Genomic DNA, 17,744 nt, shown 5'->3' on the forward strand with positions numbered 1-17,744 from the left:
AATTTAAACAAAGAAATAAATACTGCTCTTCCGAGTCCAATACAGATACACCACTTCACATGGTCACCTGCAGTAGACCTGAGAAAGACGGCAAAATGGTGGTTAACACATAGTTGTGTGGGTTGTGAAGTGCTTGCCTCAGTCATATTCACTACTAGTGCACATCTAGCTAGATTAATACACTTAAAACTGCAATGTCCGATAGTTATCTCAGTGATTTATATTTTAACAAAATGGAAAAAGACCGCACACACACACATACACAAAACACATATTATATATTAATACATTGTGAAAGTGTCATCATCCTGTAACTTGATTCAGAGGTTTGTAATTCTAACGCTCTCCACAGGCAGTGATCAATTCGTGTGCTGAAGAGCTTTTCAACAGTCTGGTCACAGACAAAAGCAGAGATGCATCAGAGATTGAGGTTTGTGCTAAACAGGAAATGGAGGAAGAAGGTGTGATGTTACTGGTAATGGTTCAATGTGGTAATGAGCACAGCCGCCCAAGAATGTTTCCCCCCAACGCATGGACTATGATACATGACTGAAAGAAGTCAACTACTTTAATTTAGACACTGTCAACCTTACTACTAAACACATAAAAGAAGTAGAATTTCTTGGCAACATGAAGGGTTTTTCTAGTGATGTTGCAACCCTTTCTATTGTTTTGTATATGTAGTATAGTTTATTATTATTATTATTATTATTATTTTCATTTCTTGGCAGACACCCTTATCCAAGTTTATGTTATTTAGATTTAAAAACAAAAGTAAAAATCTGCATTTACTTAATTTCTCTCTCTTCTTTAAAAAAATAAATTCCCATCCTTGTTAGCCACTCCCTGGATAAACCTACATAGAATCGGAAATTCATTTTTGAAAAACGAAATTTCCAAAAATGTCCCTGTGTACACTCTCAGATCCCCAAACAGCTCCCCCTGCTGCTGCTACCAGGGAATGCGACCTAGAAAGAAAAGGAGAACCTCCAAGTGATTTCAAGGAAAACAGATCTTCTAAAAACAAAGGCCTTACTCAACCAAAAACACAGAACATACAAATTGTTTACCTCCTCGTGGACCATTAATGTGGAAATCAATGGAAATTTCCTTTCCTCCATTTGCATATTTAGATGTATCTGCTTAATTCAACAGACACAATCTGCATGCTAATGAATGCATTCAGATCAAGTTAGGAGCAAGAATTTTAGAATGGTGAGTAATAAGCATTGTAAACTTATGCCAAGAATTAACAAATCATACAATAAATACACTTTGCAGAAGATAAATGCTAACACAAAGTTAACAACAACTTTAAGGAACTATGCTTTGAGTGGATGGAAGAACAAGCTGGATCCTGTTTTTATTTTAAGCACATTCTATATAACAGGCCCAAGTACTGTCACTAAACCTTGTTTAAAATTAAAAAAACAAAAAACAATTAAGAGAGAAATAGCTCAACAGCCTGTACTGCAGCACAACATGACAGCCTACTCAGATCCTGTTCACAAACACAGAAAGTGATGATGTTCTAGGAGTCCTATTTGGACACCAGGGGCTGCTGACATCTTTTCAGGAAAGCGGTTGTGTGGTCTTGACAGATAATGAGCCAACATACGCAGCTGTGGCTCACACTACCAAGTACACGAGATAAGAATTGCACAGAGATGGCCGACCCTTTTCTATTGTGCTGTAGAATAAGAAGAATAAGAACTGGTTCACTTCTCTGATACAGGGTTCCATGAAGGGAGAGAGAGATTCTGAACACCGTTCACAAACTGTCTGCTGTTTGAATTACGGAAGTATGAAGCGGTTCAAAAGACTAAGACTTTCTCTGGGGAGCACTTTTCCTTGACGCGAACAGCATAATGACGACAACGATTCAATCTTAAAAAGAAATTAAATTCTTTAATAAAAACATGTACATCACATCTCAAATCTCCAGACACACTGAATGACGTGATGGAAACCTGTTATCGTATGTCAATGTCAAATTAAAACCGAACGAAAATGACAGGTCTCTCAACTTACGGTGTACCTTTAAAAAAAAAAAATCTGTACAAATCCTGATATGAATGAATCTGTCCTTCAAACCAAGAGAAACAACATGAATCAAAAGTCTAAATGTGACTTCCTCCTTAAATTCAGACTGATGTTCTCCACGGAGAATTTCTTTCAGTGTATCGGTAAACGCTATTCTCCTTCACAATCAACAGCTTAAGGAAAGATCCACTGTTATCCAGCGACAATAACTGTCCAGACAGACAACAGATTTAAAGAAAACCCTGCTTTCAGCACAGACAGATGTCAGATTACACGGCTCGTTCTCCAAACAGAGAATGAACAGAAACCCAACATACAAGAGTCCAGACAGGTTCAGACAAATCCTGGACGTGGTTGTATTTTCACATTTCTGGAATAACAGCCCTATATAACCATACATTGTAGCATCGCATGAAAAGGTGACATGAAGTAGTAAGGCATTTAAACTATAAAATGGAGGAAACAAAAAAACAATCAGTCACTCAAGTGTATCATTTAAATTTGTGAAAATGTTATTAAAAAAAAACTAAAATAAAATAAAATAAAATCGCTTCTCATCTTAAACTGTAACTTGGTTGCCATTCTCTTGGAAGGAACTTGGCCTTACTGCACAACGCTGAGGTATTCAGGTATGTGGGTGTAAAAAAGGTGGCAGTTCAGGTCTAGGATGGGCTACGGGCACAGGGGGGATACCCGTTTCAGTCCGTGGTGGTCCGGCGGTACCAGAAGCGAGCGCGGAAATCGTCGCTGCAGGTCATGAAACCGGGGTTGGTGGGCGAGTGCACAATGCAGCGCACAATGTTGTTGTGCCCCAGGGAGAGCAGGTTCTTCCTCTCGGCCGAGCGCGAGTCCCAGCAGCACAGGCTGATGGTCCTCTCGTCCGGCAGCAGCACGTAATCCTCTGTGTGGTTGAAGACCGCCTGGGTGCGATGCATCTGCCGCCCGCTCAGACCGGCGCCTGCAGAGGGGGGGGGGGGACAGGACGGTTACACAAAGATCGACACCTGCTAGTCAGACGCTGCGGACTTCAAGAGACAGCCAATCAGGCTCTTGCTCACCTGTGTACTTGACCAGCGTGCGGCCAGTGGAGATCTCCCACAGCTTGGCCACCGAGTCCTTGCCGCTGGACAGGATATACTTGGAGTTCTTGGAGAAGATGGCGGAGCAGACCTCGGCGCCATCGTGCGCCTTGTCGAAGGTGACCACGCAGCGGTTGGACACGCCGTCCCAGAGCTTGATGCTGCCGTCTTTGCTGCAGGTGACGTAGCTGTTGGCTGTGGGGTTGTAGCTGACGCCTGAGATGGTGTCGGTGTGCTGGTCGCGGGGGTTGGACGACACGTAGCACTGGAAGGTGTTGACGTCGTACAGCCGCAGGGTGGGGTGCTGGGTGCCCACCAGCAGAAAGTCCCCGGACGGGTGGAAGGAGATGGAGCGCAGCATCTCCGCTTCCTTGAGACAGAGCCACAGGAGAAGGACAAGACGTTTATTTGGACAGCAACGAATGGTTCTGAGAACAACTGCTGGAAGCTAATGGTCGCAAAACGCTGACTCTCAAAAGCCGGCTAACAGAACTTTTAAATACTCAAAAGCTTTACTATACATAGTAAATAAATAGTTCAATAAATTAATTTACTGGTAATTGTAAGAAATCAGTTTCCACACACTTCTTAATTTAGAGACTACTTTCGGTTCTGCCTGCACTCTGTGTTTTCATTCGTGCACAGCAAGCGTATCCTTGCGCTGATCGCATCACAGCTGATGAAATGTGAGATAGTTCCAAAAGAAAAATATGTTTAAACATTCATCAAAATACTTTACATTTTGTAGAGACTCGTAGAAAATACTTAAATGTACAAATGAGCTACCTACACAGACTTTTACCATTTAAAAGATATATTAGCTGGCTTTTGAGAGTCAGCGTTTGCTTCCAGCAACTGTGCTAAGCTAACAAAATGAAAAATTCAAATTCCCTTAAACTGGACGCACAGAATTAAAAAGGTTTCCATGCATTCGTATGACCTCTAGCAGCGTTCCATGGTACCACTTCATTGGGCCAAGGCCTTAATAACACACATCATAATATGAGAAGCAATTGAGAGAGTGGGAGGGGGGGGGCGGGGGGGGAGAGGAAAAAAAAAAAGCCACCCTCCACCAGAAATGAACTGAAACACACATACATGACTTTCCTGTGACTTTTTTGTGCCTGTGCATATCATTGAAGCGTTAAAGTGTGGCAGCAAAACAGGAAGACACCACAGAGACCAACTACTTTCACTTCAGTACAAACTACGTGACTCGAGAAAAAGCTCCTCTGACGTCTATTAAGACTACTGTGGCAGCCAGTCTGACCATAGCTGGGCCAACCCTGATAAATACACTGTGGAAAGCAGTCTTAAAGTACGTGTCTGCTGTTATATAGTGTATACAGAGCAAGGGAATCGGGCTCACAACACAGGTGTGTGTGTATGTACCTGTATGTACTTGAAGGCCCTCTTGGCCGACGGCTTGGAGTAGTCAAACAGTTTGAGGGTGTAGTCTCTGGAACCCGAGGCCAGGATTTGCTCTGTGGGGTGGAAAGCCAGGCAGGTGACCTCGTCCACATGGTCGTACAGCGTGCGGATCACAGGGTGGTTCTCCATGTTCTGCTGGGCCGTCTCGTTCATCATCACCTGGAATACAGCAGTGACCGGCAAAGCTGAGATTAGGGGCTCACACTGTGATTCTTTCACCATTTAAATGGTTAAACCTGAAAGCTTGAACACTGAAAATCATATTTAAATGAATGGCAGATACACTTTTGTTCTATTATTCTCTTTCAGTCCTGACTTTGGAAGGAAAAAGACTCAAAGAGAAACAGTGACACCAAGTGCTAAGAAGAGCAACTCGAAGAATCACATGGCTGGCCTCTACAAATGTTGGGTTTCTTTAACACAAATAACTGCAGGGTAAGGATCACATGACCTCAGATATGTAGATACTACTTATTAATATACAAAAAGGTAGATCTCTGCCTATGAAATATAACCAATGACCATTCACAGAATAAACTCTTACAGATGTCCATACACTAGCCCCCTCACCTCTATTGGCATGGCACTTTTGGCCAACATGCGCTCGGTGTCCAGTATTTTGATGGAGGCATCGGCGGAGCCCGTGGCGATCAGCTGGCCGTCCCGGCTGTAGGTGGCCACGCGGCAGGGGCCCTTATGGGAGGTGACATAGCAGGTCTCGTACTCTGAGGCCTCGGGGGACATAGTCTGCATATCAGCGTCGAACTCCAGATCGATACCCGTGCCCGGTGCCACCGTGTCCGAGCGCCCGATGGCATACTGTACAGCACTGTCGTCATTCTCCATCCCTGCCACACACAGCACATGAAACAATGTAAGTCACACACACACACACACACAAACACAAACACACAAATAGCATTCAGACAATAAGCTAGATTTAAAACTATATATATATATATATATATATATATATATATATACACACACACCGATCAGCCAACTGCCTAATATTGTGTAGGTCCCCCTTTTGACGCCAAAGCAGCCTTCGCTCCCCACGTGCATCAGTGAGCCTTGGCCGCCCATGACCCTGTCGCCGGTTCACCGTTTTTCCTTCCTTGGACCACTTTTGATAGTTACTGACCACTGCAGACCGGGAACACCCCACAAGAGCTGCGGTTTTGGAGATGCTCTGACCCAGTCGTCCAGCCATTACAATTTGGCCCTCGTCAAAGTCGCTCAGATCCTTACGCTTGCCCATTTTTCCTGCTTCTAACACATCAACTTTGAGGACAAAATGTTCACTTGCTGCCTAATATATCCCAACCACTGACAGGTGCCATGATAACGAGATTATCAGTGTTATTCACTTCACCTGTCAGTGGTCATAATCGCTGTATATAATTCAAATTCAAAATTAGCTTTATTGACTTTATGCATCACCTGTATCGTAGATGCTTTGGCAATACCAATTTTGAATTGAGAGAGAGAGAGAGAGAGATGGCTGATCGGTGTATATACGGCCCACTTCCTTTGCCAGCTGAACAGCGTGATCTTAAGTATAAAAGTGCAATAAAACTGAACCAAAAAAGTGAAGAGCAGAGTATTTTGTCATTCTTGCTCATTCAGCCCTAATATCTAACAGCAGCAGAGTGTCTTACCCAGCTTGGCGAGCTGCAGGAGCTGCTCTGAAGGCGACACCACAGTCTGGGGCTTGACCTCATTGATCAGGCAGTTGGCGATGTTGGTGTAGCCATCGTACAGCAGCTGGCTGATGATCAGCTTGTACAGGTGCTGTCTGTCTCTCAGGGTCGCCTTGGGTCGGTACATCTTCGCTTCCGAGTCTCTGTCAACTGAAGGTTTGAACACGCCGGTTACAATTGTGCGTCTCGACAGAAACCCTCACGCCACCCAGTGTGGCAATGAAATAAAGACGATACAAATCAGTAAAAGCTTTAGATGAACTGGGCTAGTGTTACAGATAGATAAATATGTATTCAAAAGCATGATTCAACTGGAGCAGTCGCAGCCACGCAATGCAAACACAGCAGCTACAACTAGACCCGTGGCTACTTACAAACATGTGTTGATCTTAAACAATACGGTGGCAAACAAAACACGACTCGCCAAAGCAGTAGCTTCAGTGAAACTTTGTTGACTGCTGCTCTGCCACCGAATAAATCGCTCACTCGCAAAGATCAAACTTTCCCTTAGCCAGCAATGCACACAGACAGGCAGCTACTCATTGTGATTTCCACTTCCGGTGGCTATAAAATACTGCGGTTATATTCTCTCACTGGGATCAAGACATCGACGGATATAATCGGCGCACATAGTTTTTTTTAAAGCATATTAAACACGCAAACAAAATACATAGAATAAAACTAACCCCTGCACTTTCCACTAGATGCCCAGACCGCCGCTGTTTCCACACGCTGAACGTGACCCCTGCGTCGTGACGTCACGCTGTAACCTCACGTCGCACACCACGCCCTCTAGAAATCTGTTGTTTGAGTTGTGCGAGTTATAAACGTACAAATTCATCTGATTTGTATATCTTTGTTTACCGAGGAGCAAGATTTTCAGTCCTTTATTGCGACTACTTAATCATCATAACTTAAAACAACATGTAATACAAATATAAAGTTTAACTATTCAAACAAAAATGTTTCAAGTGTTTTTCCTGTGTTATCAAAATGTAGCCTGTCAGAGAACAGCACATCACTTACCATCTCCCTGCAACTGAAGGGATGAAATGGACATTAAAGCCATTATGTGTTTTGAAGTAAAATATCAAACAGTTCAGTAATTAAACCTTTACTTTTCAACCAAGATAAACTTGAACCCCCCCCCTCTTCTTCTAAGAGACTCTCTCACACTTGCACTGATTTAATGGAAGAAACTGTTTTAAAAAGACTTAAAAATCCATGACCCTTAAAATAGAGAATCCAACTTCACACCACAATATCATTTTTCAGAACATTGCATTTCTGTTTATTAAAAAATGCACATTGACTGAGGGCTAAAGTGAAATATAAAATTAATGTAATGGTCTGGGTGAACCAACTGCTTTACATTTCAAAATTCCTATGCCTTGCAATGCATTATATAAATTAACAGTGAGTGAATGTACAGAATACATACATTATATATGCAAACATACATTAAAATGTTAATTTGTAGATAAGAAGGTTAAAGAAAACCATGTGCAATATGACTCTGACTACTGCAGTATAAAAACTGATTTTTCTAATTCAAACTAATTAATTACATTGAAATGTTTAAAAAGTGCTTATTATTTCCATTTTCATATGATTTTGTATATATGTGCTCCATGAGTATTTACCCTGCTATTATACTTCATATGGTTAAAATGGTTAAAAAATATATAAAAAGATGTAAACAATCAAAGCAGTTATATCACTCATATAACAGGTGCACAAAGAAATGAAATAAAAGGTCAACACAGAAGGTGTAAATGTTTCCTTGGAGAGGTGTGTACTATTATATATATTCAACTTAAATTGTAACTGCTGCAGTGTTGAGTTTGTTAGGAGTTTCTGTTCCTCTGGCCGATGACTGTAGTCCTTCAGCAACAAAAGACACATCCAGGGCAAGAGTCTCAGTCCAGAATAGTGTTCAGTTCCCCAGAGCAATGGCATCTGATTTTCAGTATTCAAGGGCGAGGAGCCCCTCTGGTCCCTGAGCATTGAGCTTTGATGCAGGGAAACTCCTAAATCTTTTTTTTCTTCTTTCCCCTTTTTGAGTCTTTTGACCCAGAAGAGCCTGTTAATATAGAGAACATGAGTGAATGCATTGTACATGTCATACCCATTAATGCTACGCTTTGCAAAATGCTCATGAGTATTGCATTAACATTATGCTACTACTGGCTTTCTTACCTGGTGCCAGAACAGGCTTATTAAGATCCCCACCCCAGCGCAGGTGGCTAAGCATCTCTCCCAGCAGGTACAGGGGTGCCAGGGAGATTGCAGAGGCTGCCAAGAAGACCACAAACCCAACAGAACTGAGGTGAGCGAGGATGGGGTACACCCAGATCCCCGAGACATGGTGAATCCAGAGCACCCTGCCACAGGAAGGAGGTCAGGGTTAAAACTTAAGACATACCATTAATAAATTGCTTTGATAAAAACAGCTCACATTTTGCACATTTCCACACCTAATGTGAGTACATTTTCTTCACCACAGAGTTTTCAATAGCTGAGGCAGGATTTTAGGTCGCAAGCACAAAATCCCTCTGACTTTCTATAGATTTACACGTATGTAGCATGTAAAAACAAATCCTTTATTTGTTGACTCGCATTTAACATAACAGACATGAAAGCTACTATAAGTATTTGGTAGGATACTACATTTAAAACAAGGGTACTACCAGGCCAGGTAGAGGGCAATGAAGAGAGCCAAGCCCAAAATGCCCTTCTTCCTGGAAGGGTACTGGTGGGGCTGAAGACACAGTTGGACTAGGACCAAGGGCAGGATCACAGTGTGCTGCACAGAGAGAGAGGTGGAGATTATGGGAGGCTTCTAGTCTGAAATAATGGCCTAGTACTGCAATGACAATGCAGAATGGAACATCTGTTGCACAATAGTGTCTTGTGCTGCTGGGAAGGGCTGGGGAAAAATCTGATAAAAAGGAGCGCATATCAGAGTCCAATCTACCAATTACATTATACCCCAGCCGCTGCAAAAGAACATCCCTGTAAAGTGTTAAACATAGCATTATATTTTTATTTAGAGGTATAAGGACAGTATAAACCATGAACAAAAAGCATGTTTTCCCCTTTTTTTGGGGCTTTATTTAATATGCAATACATTTACATTCTGTCCCTGCATTTAAAAGGCAGATTACTGTGCTTTTTACAGTACTGTTCCCTAGATCAGTACTCACCAGGGCATGGTTGAGCCAGACAGGAATAATGTCATCAAGGCGCTTGGGGTAGACCAGTTCTCGATCATAGAGATAGATCGACCAGAAGGACAGGAAAACAAACTGCGGACATCAGCAGAGGAGAGCGGGAGGTACAAGGAGGGAAAAGTAATTTAGTACTTGGGGAAACTTCCATTTTCCTTCCAAGGGGACGAGTACAACATGATTTAGGCCAATGTAAGTCTGGTGGAGTTATTCTACCTCCAACTGCATTATCACAAGACAACCATTTACCTTTCATCCAGGACACACAACATCGGTCCTAATTCTTTACTCTGTCTGTGCAATTCAGATAGCACTGTTCATGCATAAAACTGCCGGAGACATAATAAACTCCATCTCGCAACAGATCACAGGGGGTGACAGCTCAGGACTCACACTGCCCAGGGGAAAAGCTAACACGGAGAAGAGCACATTGCGCAGCTTGGTGAGGAAGGACGAGACAACCCTCAGTGGGAACAGCTGGGTCACATCAGTCACGAAACAGACACCGAAGAACACAGTCTGCAAAACCTGTAGGAAGAGAGAAACAGCTACTGGATGTCCTTAAAACTACTCCATGACATCTACTGTATGCCATTAATTGCATCCTCTCGATCTACTTCCCTGACTTGATCTGGTGGAGCCTAAAGTTGCAAAACGTTGACTTTATTTTGCAAAGCCTGTAGGCATACATGACCTTCAAACCCCTGCCTGCATGGTAGCGACTTCCTTCTGCCATGACTGGAAAAGCTGTTCTTGTGATAACTGACACACTAGACTGCAATGCCTTTGGCTGAACTAAAATATGAATCCGTGCCAGTAGTGCCTCGTATGACAGAAAACACTTTGCATCTGCAAGTTGAACATTCACTTATAAATAAAAGTTAGCGGTCGTTTTAGAGTTCAATGGATTTACATGCGCAGCTGCAAACAGCGAAGCCCCCGATCAGCACTGGCTTATGCAAAAACTTACAAGATTGATGAAAGTCAAGTACTTCCATCGACCCCCGTACGACTGCGTGCCCGGATGCCTGGATGAGATTAGTTGAGAGCAATTGTAACAAAGTGTGAACATATACCAAACGAATATAAGCAGATGAATTATCCCATGCCAAGGTTTAGGATGCGATACGGATGCAGCCATCTTTGCACTTCCGCGTCCGAGCCCTACCAACTGCAGATTTACATACACAGGGGGGGCTGACGGGTCTTCATAATTGAACAATACAAATCATAAAAATATCGTGTGAAAAACCAGTTCACATACTCTTTACATGCGTAATATGCGTTTTTAATATGTGTCCCATGCACGACGTGGTTCATAGCGCAAGTGGCTGTATTCTGGCACTGATGATTATTAGACAATGTATGTAACAGTCTAATGTAAGGGAGTTACTGTATTATCCTGGCATGTACTTTCCCTTTTCGTTTTTTCTAGCTAAGGTAAAATGAGCCTGCCACCCCTGCATTGATTTGTAGTTTCACAGACTCGGATTAGCACTTAGTCTTGGACAACCCAGGGTTATTTTAGGTAGGTATATTTTTAAGTTATCTAGGCCTTACATTTATTTGCATACAATGCATTTTACTTCAATTTAACTGATTATCTATTTATTGTAAATACAAAATTACTACCTACGGTATGTGTCAATATTTCAATGTTTCACACTGTGTTCATCTTTAATTTGATCACTTATGGCTAATGTAGAATTAGGACTAATGTTAAATAGAAATGAATTATTCCATAAACTGCAATCATAAAATTATTATTATTATTATTATTATTATTATTATTATTATTATTAATAATAATAATAATAATAATAATAATAATAATAATAATAATAATAATAATAATACTTTGCCATTGATTTCCCCATTTCACAGAGCAATATGTATCAATGCATGCTTGAGTATTGATGGCATTTAGGTATTTAGCATACAGAAAGTCTTGGTCACGTTGTCCAGGGATAGAATATGACATTTGTATGAGAGTGAAACAGCAAACATGCTTGAACTATACTTCTTTTTGAAAAGGACACAACCACATGAGAGCAGCACTCAGAGCAGCAGGGGGCAGCAATGCATAAGAGCACACCATGTCTCTCACACCAGCCTCTCGAAGCAGCAATCATATGGCAGTCTCACAGGAATTGTGGCTTCAGACACACTGAGCTCCAAGCTGCTCGTTCCTTCATGTGCTCCAAACTTTCTCCCTATGAGATGGTCAGGCTCTGTTGTCCTCATCTGTGCCAAATGCCCATCAGCTACTTATGGCTCCCCATCTCACCTATATACTTATTTCTGAGCTGGTAAAGGGAGATCAAGCCTGCCACATCACCTCACCAAAACCCAGACACACAGCATGTAGATCAGACATACATGAATACAAAACAAGTGGGCCCTGTTTGCATAGTGCCAGTAACTGTACATATACAGTACATGCATCTGATCTTGCCTCAACATGAAAATGAAAATTGTTATCGGTTTGTTGTTTTCCCTGGAGTAACACTGGAGGGATGCATGTGTCAGAAACTCAGGAACGGCCAAAACTCGGCTGAACATCCTATAGGAGGAGAGGAGTCTCCAGTTGCCATGCCAACACAAGCCTTGCCATTTAACGGGCAAAAGCCAGTAAAAGCCCTCAGTTGCCTTGGTAACCGGGGTGCTCAGGAGTGCATCAGCTAAAAAAATATTAGAACAATTTGTTTACTGACACGGTTAACTAATGGTTAGAATTATTTCTGCAGGGGATGGATTAACTGATCCATTACTTATGGGAATTTAATAGTTTTTTTTCAAAGGTCCACAGTGTATTGCCCCATGGCTGTTAAGCATGTATATGGTAATAATAAAAAAGACAATGAAGCTTTCTTCCCACACAGACCCGATCCTTTTCAAAATAGATTTTTCAAAAGCAGATACATTTTGTTTATTGTGTGTGCAGTTGTTGTTGTTTTTCTTGTTGTTGTTGTTTTCTTTGGTTAGCTGTTTTTTTGTATTTTAGCAATCATAGGTCTACATTTCTGGAGACCTATTTGTTATATTCATTAAAAAAAAATTACTCAGCAGGAGAAAATTATGGTTTATTTATTATTTATGAGTAAGCTAACATGTAAGCACATTCAAATATTTGACATATATAGCCTACTCATATCGTGTCTCTGGTTAACTATTAATTTCAGAGAAAGATCATTTTTTTGTGGGTAATTTGACATTTAATATTGAATATTTGTTGAGTTTTCTGAATTGGCAAGCTCAGACTCCTTTAGTGTCTGTCCTGGCACTTGTGAATTCCTTCAGTCTTTGAAGGCTTCAAACTGGCACCCAAGTATTGTAGGTCGAAATGCAATAAATAGTAAATCCACATTGGAACCGCAGAAATAATCCTATTACCAAGGCATGAATGGAAACATGCACTTCATTAAAATGTAAATGGAAACTTCGCCTTTCTCTAGGAGCAACTGCACTCACAACGAGGGTTTAGACACCACACTCGGGAGATTTTGGGTACACCCCCCCAGTTTGGGAGGCAGCTCTTATTTTATAGTTAATAAACTTCCTGTCAATGTTTTGTAGGCAAATGGCGTATTTGTATGCAGATGAGGCTCACAGTGCGTAGGAACAGGTCTGTTTTAAGGTTACCAAATGTTTCACTGTGAAGGGCGACTTTGCTGTGAAGTGCACTTTAATTGTTGCTCTCTGTTCATCGGTGCGTTTTGCCCAAAGTGATGTAACCGAGCAGGTAAATAGAGAGGAGCAATGATCGCACCAGGCGAGAAAGACTTAACATCAGCATCCTACACAGACACACTCAGCCTGAACTGCAAGAGCCAGGCTTCAACCCAGGCCAGGTGCCTTTTATGCCAGATGCTAGTGCCTTGGGAGGCAGAGCTGGGACACACAAAATAAATGATATACACCGATCAGCCATAACATTATGACCACCTGCCTAATATTGTGTAGGTCCACCTTTTGACACCAAAACAGCCCTGACCCGTCGAGGCATGGACTCCACTAGACCTCTGAAGGTGTGCTGTGGTATCTGGCACCAAGACGTTAGCAGCAGATCCTTTAAGTCCTGTAAGTGTCATGGTCCCCTAGCGCTCCCCCTCTATCCCCACTAGGGGCCGCCATTTCCCTGCCTTCTCCCTGCTTTCTTCACTGTAAATTAACATTCCGGTCACCCATGTGCACTCCTGTTCCATCCCTCTGTTCCCATTCGCCCTGCACCTCCCAAGCCTGGTTCCTGTTCCCCTTTATAAACCCCTCACTGCCTTCACTCAGGGTGAAGTTTTGTCAGTCCCCACTACAATTCTGAGCCCTGTTCCTCCGTGCCCCTGCTTAGCCTCCATTGCCCTGTTCCGCTGGTACCCAACCCACGCCTGTCCGACCATCCCGTGATCCAGCACTGCATTTGGGTCCCCTGTTCCCGAGCCCCCGAGGCAAACGTGACCGTAAGTTGCGAGGTGGGGCCTCCATGGATCGGACTTGTTTGTCCAGCACATCCCACAGATGCTCGATTGGATTGAGATCTGGGGAATTTGGAGGCCAAGTCAACACCTTGAAATTGTGATTCATCAGACCAGGCCACCTTCTTCCATTGCTCCGTGGTCCAGTTCTGATGCTCACGTGCCCATTGTAGGCGCTTTCGACAGTGGACAGGGGTCAGCATGGGCACCCTGACTGGTCTGCGGCTACGCAGCCCCATATGCAACAAACTGCAATGCACTGTGTGTTCTGACACCTTTCTATCAGAACCAGTATAATTTTTTTCAGCAATCTGAGCTACAGTAGCTCGTCTGTTGGATCAGACTACACGGGGCAGCCTTCGCTCCCCTCGTGCATCAAGGAGCCTTGGCCGCCCATGATCCTGTCGCTGGTTTCCCGCTTTTCCTTCCTTGGACCACTTTTGATAGGTACTGACCACTGCAGACCGGGAACACCCCACAAGAGCTGCAGTTTTGGAGATGCTCTGACCCAGTTGTCTAGCTATCACAATTTGGCCCTTGTCAAAGTTGCTCAGATCCTTACACTTGCCCATTTTTCCTGCTTCTAACACATGAACTTTGAGGACAAAATGTTCACTTGCTGCCTAATATATCCCACCCACTGACAGGTGCCATGATAATGAGATTATCAGTGTTATTCACTTCACCTGTCAGTGGTCATAATGTTATGGCTGATCGGTGTATGTATATATGTATGCGTTTGTGTGTTCGTGTAATCAATTAAAGTGAAAATCCATTATAGAAAACATTAATAGAAAATATGTACTTATTATGTCTCCAGGCTATTTAACTGGATTGGGGTGAAATGTGTATGAACGTGTGTTTTTAAGTACTGTAGTTCACCTATTTATTCACCTGCCTCTTGTTATATTGTTCTAACTGGCTACTACAGTCAGTCCTTCCTAAAGACATAACACAAAGAATGAGTGCTACTGAATCTCTGCACTGTCAGGAGTCACAGACCAGAGGAATGATGCCATGGGCCACTGGAGTTAGGGCCATTTCTGACCGATGAGGAGACCCACTGAGGATCTGCCAGTTTTCAGTGCTGAAAAGGGGAGGATGGGTGTTGTGTGTTTTGTGTGTGTTTATTTTAGCTAAGGGGGGGTGGGGGTGAATGAATAAAACGATCCCATCCTTTATTGCAGAGGATACGGAAACAGACAGGCCTTTATGAGTGCGGTGCTATCAAAAAGCCACATTAATTAGAAAAACAGAGAGACAGAGAGAAAGAGAGAGAGAGAGAGTAAGGAAGGTGGTGGTGGTGTGTGGGGAAGGATGGGGGGGGATGGAAAAACCAAGCCATTCTCAATTATCCTCCAAATACAGATTACAGCCAACTGCGGCCGGTTTTATTTCCTTGTCTAATTTGATACTCGGCAAGAGAGAAATTCATAACATCCAGCATGAACATTATATTACTACACAGCTGAAATATAAGAAGGGGTATAAAAAAAAGAAGATTGTAACAGTTTACATTCAGAAAAAAATAAATCTGCCGTGTTAAACTGCCAAGAGCTAGTCTAACACACATGGGATAAAAATACGATAAGGCTTTTCATAGCTGAGGGATAATAAGAAGATCTGACGTGCTTTAATAATCAAGAATAGGTTTTTTCCTGTCCTGGACTTGACTCTGGGTTAAATCTTGTGGTTGTTTATTTTGTCTATCCTTTACATGTATGTGCTTCTAGGGAATGTAATGCTGTTGCAGAGAAAAGGCAAAGTCCTTAAAAAAGTTAATAAAGTCCCAGGCTTCTGTTATGATCTAAGCAGCCATTTAACTTAAGTCTTAAACATCAGGCTTCTTCATGGCATTAAAATATGAGGTTGCAAAGCAGCTGTAGATCCTCTTGCCCTTACTTTCAGATCCAGCTCCGAATAGTTCCTGTTAATTCACTAATAAGGCCAATGTGGGTCTTTTTTTAATTTATTAATTTCCTTCCTTTTTATCTTCTTGGTCTTGTTCTTCTTTTCCCTATCCCAATATAATTCACAAAAAACGAGGGTCTGCTTCTGGATTCCAGGGTTTACATATACACTCACCTAAAGGATTATTAGGAACACCATACTAATACTGTGTTTGACCCCCTTTCGCCTTCAGAACTGCCTTAATTCTACGTGGCATTGATTCAACAAGGTGCTGAAAGCATTCTTTAGAAATGTTGGCCCATATTGATAGGATAGCATCTTGCAGTTGATGGAGATTTGTGGGATGCACATCCAGGGCACGAAGCTCCCATTCCACCACATCCCAAATATGCTCTATTGGGTTGAGATCTGGTGACTGTGGGGGCCAGTTTAGTACAGTGAACTCATTGTCATGTTCAAGAAACCAATTTGAAATGATTCGACCTTTGTGACATGGTGCATTATCCTGCTGGAAGTAGCCATCAGAGGATGGGTACATGGTGGTCATAAAGGGATGGACATGGTCAGAAACAATGCTCAGGTAGGCCGTGGCATTTAAACGATGCCCAATTGGCACTAAGGGGCCTAAAGTGTGCCAAGAAAATATCCCCCACACCATTACACCACCACCACCAGCCTGCACAGTGGTAACAAGGCATGATGGATCCATGTTCTCATTCTGTTCATGCCAAATTCTGACTCTACCATCTGAATGTCTCAACAGAAATCGAGACTCATCAGACCAGGCAACATTTTTCCAGTCTTCAACTGTCCAATTTTGGTGAGCTTGTGCAAATTGTAGCCTCTTTTTCCTATTTGTAGTGGAGATGAGTGGTACCCGGTGGGGTCTTCTGCTGTTGTAGCCCATCCGCCTCAAGGTTGTACGTGTTGTGGCTTCACAAATGCTTTGCTGCATACCTTGGTTGTAACGAGTGGTTATTTCAGTCAAAGTTGCTCTTCTATCAGCTTGAATCAGTCGTCCCATTCTCCTCTGACCTCTAGCATCAACAAGGCATTTTCGCCCACAGGACTGCCGCATACTGGATGTTTTTCCCTTTTCACACCATTCTTTGTAAACCCTAGAAATGGTTGTGCGTGAAAATCCCAGTAACTGAGCAGATTGTGAAATACTCAGACCGGCCCGTCTGGCACCAACAACCATGCCACGCTCAAAATTGCTTAAATCACCTTTCTTTCCCATTCAGACATTCAGTTTGGAGTTCAGGAGATTGTCTTGACCAGGACCACACCCCTAAATGCATTGAAGCAACTGCCATGTGATTGGTTGGTTAGATAATTGCATTAATGAGAAATTGAACAGGTGTTCCTAATAATCCTTTAGGTGAGTGTATGTACCTATCAATCAATCGATGGTGTGATTTCTAGTTTTTTTCTCCTCTCCCTCGCTCACTCTCTGGGACAAACTGTACAGTCCTAAACACGTCCCCTTCTCTACGCCCACGCAGAGCCACAGCAGCCACAGCAGGCACAGAGCAGAAATAATAAAATTCAATTGAAGAAGAAGGGAAAAAATGATCGTTTCTAGTTTCTTTATTTTTTTGCCCCCCCCCCACCCGCAACAACCGCCACCAAATCTCCTCCAAGAACGTCCACAGGCTGCAGCCACCCCCAACTGCCCACTCTGCTCTCCTCCAGTCTGGGCTAACACAGAAGGGACTGCTATGCAAGGTGGCCGGGTGGGAGTGTGGAGGGAAGGGATGGTGAGATGGGGTTTGCTGCCCAAAAAGCCAGATGGACCCTTTCACCCACAAAACCTAATTACCTCTCTTAGGTTAGCCCGAGCCCAGCGATTTTTGTACGGGGGTTAAAGACCTACTT

The 17,744-nt window shown here is 42.8% G+C and overlaps 2 protein-coding genes across 3 annotated transcripts; both read right to left on the minus strand.

Annotated features, from left to right (window-relative positions):
- Nucleotides 1-1,888: 1,888 nt before the first annotated feature.
- On the minus strand, nt 1,889-7,018 carry cstf1 (cleavage stimulation factor, 3' pre-RNA, subunit 1). Of its 2 annotated transcripts, none has more exons than XM_066702538.1 (6): nt 6,943-7,018; nt 6,215-6,406; nt 5,124-5,401; nt 4,515-4,712; nt 3,102-3,492; nt 1,889-3,001 (listed from the first exon to the last, which is right to left on the minus strand). In XM_066702538.1, exons 2-6 carry the CDS (start codon nt 6,381-6,383, stop codon nt 2,742-2,744), a joined length of 1,296 nt encoding a protein of 431 aa, XP_066558635.1. In that variant the 5' UTR covers nt 6,384-6,406; nt 6,943-7,018; the 3' UTR covers nt 1,889-2,741. The 2 variants fall into 2 exon arrangements, with proteins under 2 accessions (XP_066558635.1, XP_066558636.1); XM_066702539.1 differs by lacking the exon at nt 6,943-7,018 and adding an exon at nt 6,631-6,887.
- A 502-nt stretch (nt 7,019-7,520) lies between these two features.
- LOC136748625 (androgen-dependent TFPI-regulating protein-like) lies at nt 7,521-10,662 on the minus strand. The gene is made up of 6 exons (XM_066702540.1): nt 10,457-10,662; nt 9,880-10,014; nt 9,463-9,564; nt 8,947-9,062; nt 8,456-8,640; nt 7,521-8,339 (listed from the first exon to the last, which is right to left on the minus strand). Exons 1-6 carry the CDS (start codon nt 10,625-10,627, stop codon nt 8,287-8,289), a joined length of 762 nt encoding a protein of 253 aa, XP_066558637.1. The 5' UTR covers nt 10,628-10,662; the 3' UTR covers nt 7,521-8,286.
- Nucleotides 10,663-17,744: the final 7,082 nt, after the last annotated feature.

The sequence above is a fragment of the Amia ocellicauda genome, chromosome 4 (assembly GCF_036373705.1).
Source record: "Amia ocellicauda isolate fAmiCal2 chromosome 4, fAmiCal2.hap1, whole genome shotgun sequence".
NCBI classification, from domain to species: Eukaryota; Metazoa; Chordata; class Actinopteri; order Amiiformes; family Amiidae; genus Amia; species Amia ocellicauda.

Excerpts from the sequence above, each read along its gene's own strand:
- LOC136748625 (XM_066702540.1), bottom strand. The coding sequence starts at position 10,627 with ATGGCTGCATCCGTATCGCATCCTAAACCTTGGCATGGGATAATTCAT. Across the intron at positions 10,015-10,456 it reads ACTTGACTTTCATCAATCTT|GTTTTGCAGACTGTGTTCTT; the intron begins GTAAGTTTTTGC and ends CTCTTCCTACAG. Across the intron at positions 8,641-8,946 it reads ATTGCCCTCTACCTGGCCTG|GGTGCTCTGGATTCACCATG; the intron begins GTAGTACCCTTG and ends TTCCTGTGGCAG.
- cstf1 (XM_066702538.1), bottom strand. The coding sequence starts at position 6,383 with ATGTACCGACCCAAGGCGACCCTGAGAGACAGACAGCACCTGTACAAG. Across the intron at positions 5,402-6,214 it reads CCTGCAGCTCGCCAAGCTGG|GGATGGAGAATGACGACAGT; the intron begins GTAAGACACTCT and ends TGTGTGTGGCAG. Across the intron at positions 3,002-3,101 it reads CACGCTGGTCAAGTACACAG|GCGCCGGTCTGAGCGGGCGG; the intron begins GTGAGCAAGAGC and ends CCCCCTCTGCAG.